This window comes from Entelurus aequoreus, linkage group LG27 (genome assembly GCF_033978785.1).
Source record: "Entelurus aequoreus isolate RoL-2023_Sb linkage group LG27, RoL_Eaeq_v1.1, whole genome shotgun sequence".
Taxonomy (NCBI): domain Eukaryota; kingdom Metazoa; phylum Chordata; class Actinopteri; order Syngnathiformes; family Syngnathidae; genus Entelurus; species Entelurus aequoreus.
In genome coordinates, this window is record NC_084757.1 from 18014773 (window position 1) to 18022582 (window position 7810).

Sequence of the window (7810 nt, forward strand, 5' to 3'; positions counted from 1 at the left end):
GGATGGGCACAATTTTTCAGGACTTATGCAGATCCCAAATACAGATCAGCAGGTACCAGAATGTAAGAAAAGTTGGTTTTGCATAAAATTGCGAAACAAAACCCCAGATAATGTCTTACCTTATACACACACCATAATAATACTTGTATGTTGAAGCACAGTACAATCCATCAAGCAGTGCGGCTTCATAGCTTACCAAAGTCGTACTAAAACCTTTTGATTGATTGTTGAGCGTTGCGTGTAATGTGCTATATTTTCAATGGAACATATACAATGTTGGTGTTGTTTACCTGAGTCATATTGCAGTCCATCTCTTATGTGTGACTGCCATCATATTGCAGTCTACACGTATCTCTTATGTTTGACTGCCATCTACTGGTCACACTTATCATTTCACCATGTACCAAATAAAATAGCTTCTAGGTCAGTAAGCAAAACCAGAATTTTTCCGTACATTAGGCGCACCAGGTTATAAGGCGCACTGTCGAATTTTGAGGGGAAAAAAAAGGATTTTAAGTGTGCCTTATAGTCCGGAAAATACAGTAGTTCTAATTAGCTCCTTTTTCTTAGCTCCCCATGCTACTGTGAATGGATAGATTCCTAACTTGTCCCACCCACTTTAAGAAAAACAATTATTGGAGTTTGTGTCCATCGACATTTTCATCTCGTTTTTATTCGACTAAATTGTCAATTAAATGTATCATTTTCCTCAGTTATTTTAGTATTTTAGTTAGACAACACAATTATTACTGATCGATTCAGACGTAAACATTTTCCTTCCTTATCAGTGTCCATTAAGTTTTGTTTCATCCTAATGTTTTGATCAGTTTCACCTCAGGAATAATGCCCCTACCCCTGAAAAACTTGTCAAAAACATTATCCACTATAAAGATGTATGCCAATTACGTGTTCGCACACACATTTTACCAACGCTCCCTCCTGTCAGTCACTCTGCACTCGCTCAAGCCCGACATGACATCAGCAGTCCGCACTTGTGTTCGCTCGTATTAACAGTTTCATTTTCGAATGGCGGCCGGTGCTGTCGTCATGGAGACTGACTGTTGTCTCGCTTTTTCCACCGCTCTACTGCTGTGCGACTTTTCCCTTCTGCCTACGCTCCCCCTGTTTCCACTGGGGAGATGGCTAATTGGTCTGCATTGAGGAGGCTCAAAGTGAACATCAGCCAAGTGTCCAATTAATACTGAGTTAAAAAAAAAAAAAAAATACAAACCGACATCAGGCATTGATTCATCATGCACCAAGCAGACAGCTGGCGGCTGGGAGGATAAACAAGAAGACACAGTTGTCCTGGTTATCCTCTTATGTGTCTGAGAAAAGTAAGGTTCATTTTCTATGTATGTATTATTTTAGCTGCCCAAGCCCATGTCACACTTTTCAAACCACTCCTTTTGTGCATCAATAGCTCATGCTGGAGACCAGAATATCCAGTCTCTTTAACATTGCGTACCCCTGGATTGGCGGACCTGGGAGGATCAAACTCTTGAGCCTCTCCGGCAAATATTTTTTCCAGAGTTCTGAGAAGGGTACGAACCTTAGTCGAATCTCAGCTACAGTTAAAGTTAAAGTACCACTGATAGTCACACACACACTAGGTGTGGTGAAATTACCCTCTGCATTTGACCCATCCCCTTGTTCCGCCCCCTGGGAGGTGAGGGGAGCAGTGAGCAGCAGCCGTGGCTGCGCTCAGGAATCATTTTGGTGATTTAACCCCCTAGGGGGGGTGGGGGGGTTACCCACAAATGCGGTCCCCTCCAAGGTTTCTCATAGTCATTCACATTGACGTCCCACTGGGGTGAGTTTTCCTTGCCCGTATGTGGGCTCTGTACCGAGGATGTCGTTGTGGCTTGTACAGCCCTTTGAGACACTTGTGATTTAGGGCTATATAAATAAACATTGATTGATTGATTGATTGATTGAATTCCAACCCTTGATGCTGAGTGCCAAGCAGGGAGGTAATGGGTCCCATTTTTATAGTCTTTGGTATGACTCGGCCGGGGTTTGAACTCACGACTATCTTAGGGCGGACACTCTAACCACAAGGCCACCGAGCAGGAGATACAATGTGGTTTTTATCCAAGGCGTGGAACACCTTACCAGCTCTACACCCTGGCAAGGGTACTGCAAGATGCATTGGAGTATGCCCAACCAGTCCACGTGTGCTTTGTGGACTTGGAAAAGTCATTTGACCATGTCCCTCACGGTGTCCTGTGGAGGTTGCTTCGCAAGTACAGAATCCATGGCAAACGACTACGTGCCTTTTGGTCCTTGTACAAATAGAGGTAGGAGCCTTGTTCGTGTTGTCAGAAGTAAATCAAGCCTCTTCAGAGTTAACCTCTGCTACAAACTTTATGGGCAGAATTTGTAAAGTTGAGCGTGTCCAGTTTGTGGTCCTTAGAATCTGGTCTCTGCTATTTGCGGATTGATATAGCCATGATGGCCACATGAAACTATGACTTTCAGCATTTTCTGAGGTGTTTCAATGCTCAGTGTGAAGATTTTAGGATTATCACCTCCAAATCTGAGGCCATTGTTCTTAGAATAGGATGGATTGCATCCCTTTTGGGGAGTCATATCTTGGCCCCAGTTGGAGGAGTTCAAGTATCTCAAGAACTTGTTCTCGAGTGAGGAAATGCAGGACTGTGAGATTGACATGCAAATTGTCACAGAGCCAGTCGATCTACAAAAAACAAAACAAAAAAATCACTTGTACATCAGTATTCACAGTCTTTGCTCAATACTTTGTTGATGCCTATTTGGCAGCAATCACAGACTCAATTATTTTAGAATACGAGGCCACAAGCTTGGCTATGTTTGGGCAGTTTTGCCCATTCCTCATCTTTTCCAGCCCCTCAGCATAGATAGTCAACTGATAGAGCAGGTGCAGTCCTTCAAATATTTGGGGACAGACATCAACACCTGTGCACCCTTCACCACACATGCTGATAACGTTTATCTGGAAGCTCAGCGTGCTCTTCCACCTGCTGAGGAAACTCATATTTTTCATCATGAGTAAGGACACCTAGGCCATGGTCTACAAATCCTTAATAGAATCCATACAAATTTTGAACATGGCTTCCTGGTCCAACTTATTTACCATTAAACATAAAACCAAACTGTTCCCTCATAACAAAACAGGTCAGTAAAATATTTGGATTCCCCCAGACCTCCCTCACAGATCTTTACACTCAGGCAGTTACCAGGAAAGCTTCCACCCTCATTCAGGACCCTGCACATCCACTGCACTCATCATCCTAGCTTCTACCAGCAGGCTGTCTCTTAAAGATCCCACTTGCCCGGAAAAACAAATATGAAAAAACTTTAATTCCCGCTGCCAGCGGCACATTCAACAAAAATAGATGAACACTGTTGCATCAAATTTTAAATGTTACATTTTGTTTTATTTTTTATCTTTATTGTTCTGTCCTGCAATCTTGTTTTAGAGCCTGTCAAAGATGAATTTATGTTTTGTAATAGACAATAAAATGTTTATCTTTAAATCTTCCTCTATCCTGACTAGTCTCCCAGTTTCTACAGCTGAAAACCATCCCCACAGCATGATGCTGCCACCACCCTGCTTCACTGTAGGGATGAGTGGTGCCTGGTTTATTCCAAACATGACACCTGGCATGTATTCCCAGTAGTTCAATCTTTGACTCATCAGAGCAGACAATTTTGTTTCTCATGGTCTGGGAGTCTTTCAGGTGCATGTTGGCAAACGTTGTTATGAAGAAATTGCTTCTTTCTGGCCACTATACCATACGGGCCTGATTGGTGAATTATTTTAGAGATGGTTGTCCTTCTGGAAGGTTTTCCTCTCTCAACAAAGGAATGCTGTTGCTCTGACAGAGTGACCATCGGGTTCTTGGTCACCTCCCTGACTAGACTAAGACAAATCCAGCAATGTACAGAGACATCCTGGGTGAAAACTAACTCTTTCCATCCAACCAGATGGAGCTTGAGAAGGGGTTTGAAGAGAAATGGGCAAAAAGGAATGAGCAAAACTACCCAACGCCAAATAAAGATGGATTTACAAAGATTTTAAGCTGTAATTGCAACAAAAGATGCATCAACAAAGTATTGAGCAAAGGCTGTGAATACTTAATATATGTACACTTACCAATGTTCACAAGTTCTGGGTAGTGACCGAAAGAGCAAGGTCTGGGTTACAGTACAAAGGACCCAAATGAATACTGGATTCCTCCTCGTCTAAGAATGCCCAGTCGGAAGAAGGCCCTAAGACACAGCAGACAGATCATGTCTTGCAGCTGGCCTTGGAACGTCTCACTGTCCCCTGCTGAAACTGAAAGAAATGGCCAGAAACCGGGAAGTCTGGGCTTCCCTACAGAGACTGCTACCCTGGACTCTGCAGGGATAAGCAGTAGAAAGTAGATAAAATGCAGAAAAACAATGTGAAATAAATAGATAATACGGATTCATAAATATTAAACATCACATTTAGTGAAGACTCTTGAAGATGGCAATGACCTGAGTGAGGAGTGCAGAGGAGATGAGGAACACACAAATGTCACCTTTGTACTTGGCTACAAGTTGTTGTTTTTATTTAGTAGTCTGTCTGCTTTATCAAAGTGATGGTACTCACAACTTTCTTTGGCATAGTTGTGACTTTTTACACCAGTACTCAATTAGAAAAAGCACGGAGACTTGTGGTGTTACTGTGTTAGTTATCAAAAACCTACAGAGTCAACCAGTTATGATGTCAAAGAGGGGCGACTGGCTGGGGAGAATAATTTCCAGGTGGGGAGTTGAGAGCAGGATTTGTATTAACATGTTAAGAATGCAGATTAACTCGTACAGTGTATTAATATCACGACAAGACTGAGTCACCAACACATGGGATTCTGTGTTCAGGCATCCAATTCCTTCAAACAGTACGTAAACAGTTTGTTTCGAGAAAAAGTTCAGTCGAAAACTGAATCCTATGAAAAGTGGGGCTTAAATGAAGCGCTGTCTCAAAGAACAGAGAGTTAAAATTGACAGTAATAAAAAAGTGCAACCTCTAACCCAGGGGTCCCCAAACTTTTGGACCCGGGGCCCGCATTGGGTTATATACCCCTGAGCCCGACTCACAGAACCCCTAGGGTTCGATCGAACCCAGGTTAAGAACCACTGGGCAAGAGTATACAAATTAGTTTTAGGATGGGACTTAAATGCTTCTACTGAGGTAGCATCTCTAACTGTTACGGTAGGGCATTCCAGAGTACTGGAGTCCGAATAGAAAACGCTCTATAGCCCGCAGACTTTTTTTGGGCTCTGGGAATCACTAATACGCCGGAGTTCTTTGAACGCAGATTTCTTGCCGGGACATATGGTACAATACAACCAGCAAGATAGGATGGAGCTAGACCCTTACATTAGACGAATTGCCTTTTCCTTACACTGAACAAAAAAATATCATATGTCCACTGATGTTTAAAAACTCCGCACTATGAGTCTATTTTACGTTTCCCCAACGATTTCGCCATTTTCTTTCCTCGTGCACTAATCAACTGAAAGCGTGATGACGTCACGTTATCGATGGGGAAAAAGGCTTTTTAGAAAATATGATTTGCCAGAACGGCTAGGAGACCCCGAGAATAACAAGCGGTAGAAAATGGATTGATGGATGGGCTAGAAAAGACAGATAAAAATATATATATATATATATATATGTATATATATATATATATATATATATACATATATACATATATATATATATATATATATATATATATATATATATATATATATATATATATATATATATATATATATATATATATATATATATATATATATTTATTTATTTATTTTTAATTTTTTTTACTTGCGGGCCAGATTTTGGACGCTGGCGGGCCGTATCTGACCCGCGGGTCGTAGTTTGGGGACCCTTGTTCTAACCTATTACTCTCTCCTTGAATTCCTGCCTCCACCTCCCATTCTTATGTGTGGATTCAGTGGGGACGAAGATTGATGACTCATTATTGCACACCAAAGGGAACAACTTGTTGTTTTTAATTGCCTTCGGTTGTTGTGACATGTTATGAATGGTAGAGCACTTTATCACGTCTTTAGGCAGTGTGGATTTTTTTTATAAAATGTTTCATGATTAGAAAATATGAGTACAACAATAAATAAATGAGAGTAATTCATCTTATTTCATTCAAAGATAGGCTTATCCCCTGAGGACTATATATTCATCTTTTTTTTCTTCTTTTTTTTACATTCCCTCCTCCCCACACAGGTATCCCATCCAGTCACCTCGGCCGGGTTGCTATGGTGATCGCGACGATGCCCCTGGAGTCCGCAACTATGGCAAAAGGTTGCCAGATGAGCTGTTTGATGTCTACTGCTTTGCCAAGGAATTACAAGGTAGGCGTCTGGGGATGAGGTCGTAATCTTTTGGGGGTTTTGTCTCGCTCAGGTGACCACGCTCACCTGGATTTAACATTCTGTTGGCCCACAATGGAGGAAGGAAAAGCAGGATTGCTCACAGGAGTGAGACTATCTCAACAATGGAAGAAGTGGTCCAACACCTTTGAATTTATATGAAAACCAGACCTGCAAATGATTTATTAAGTTGTTTCTTCATGGTATTTTTAGCAACACGACTTGAGTTTTTAAATTTGTTTGAATCCGTTCTATTACTTTAGCAATTTTGACTGAGACATTATTTTTCTGTATAGGTGAGAATGTCAACCTGACCATTTTCTAACTTCTTAGGTAGTATCAGAGGCTTAAGAGAGGCAGGACAGCATCTGTGTGAAATCAGAGTGGTAGGGACTCACATCGCCCAGATGACGGAAATTTCACTAACAAGTTATCTTTATGTATTTTCCTGCTCGTGAAAATAAATGTGGCAGTCATTTTCTGCAATATCAATTCGTTTTTGAGTAATCAGTAGATAACCAACTATTCGGAACACCCCCTTTCCATTGCCAGACTGGGTATGCCGCCCCCTAATGGGGAAATGTCATCTACAGAACTGGGGCCCATTTCCTAGATGTACAATGTTAAAAAGGAAACAAGGCATGTGAAACTAATACAGTATGTTCAATGTTTTTCTCTGCCTGATCCATGATTACTTAAAAACTCATATGGTTAACATTATGAACAAAAAATAAATATAAAAGAAACGCCACTTCCGGACTTCCCTGCTCGTCCATATCCTCTTTCTTTTTGAGAAAACATCAGTAGAATAGGACGCAAAATAGAATACTAGCGGTTTACCTTCTTTTTATTTTGTTTTTTGAGCAGCAGGTCTGCTTGTCTTTCTCCGTTTTACCGCAGGTTTCCGTCATTCTCCCAACGAGGTTGCTCCTGATTTTCAGGATGACAATCGGCCTCAGTCTTCAAACAATAAATTGATTGCTGCAAACAGCACTATTTAGCTTGGTCCGTACCATTTTGTGAGAGTCAATTGAACGGGAGAGGTCCATACTTTCCTCATATTCCCATTAGTGTAGTCCCGATACCAATTTTTTGGTATTGGTACCAGTACCAAAATGTATTTCGATACTTTCCGATAATTTTCGGTACTTTTCGATACTTTTGCATTATTGGCTTTATTTTAACAAAAAAACTGTACTTTTTAGAGGCAGTATAGTACCGAATATGATTCATTTGTATCGCGGTACTATAGTATCCTGAGTCCCATCATTTTGAAATGTATGCATGCTGACTCCTTTAGTTGTATTGCTACAACCTGCAACAATGCATCTGGCAGCAATATTTAATACACAGCAGGCACAGGAGATTAAAACAATGTTGAGAACTTGTTGAATTATGT

General features: G+C 41.0%; 1 protein-coding gene across 15 annotated transcripts in view; it reads left to right on the forward strand.

Annotated features, from left to right (window-relative positions):
* ncanb (neurocan b) overlaps nucleotides 1–7810 on the forward strand; it is a 567283-nt gene that overhangs the window by 306527 nt on the left and 252946 nt on the right. For all 15 annotated transcript variants that reach the window (XM_062039081.1, XM_062039087.1, XM_062039082.1 and 12 more), the window contains one exon: nucleotides 6266–6393. In XM_062039081.1, coding sequence (XP_061895065.1) covers nucleotides 6266–6393 — 128 coding nt within the window. The remainder of the gene's footprint in view (nucleotides 1–6265; nucleotides 6394–7810) is intronic.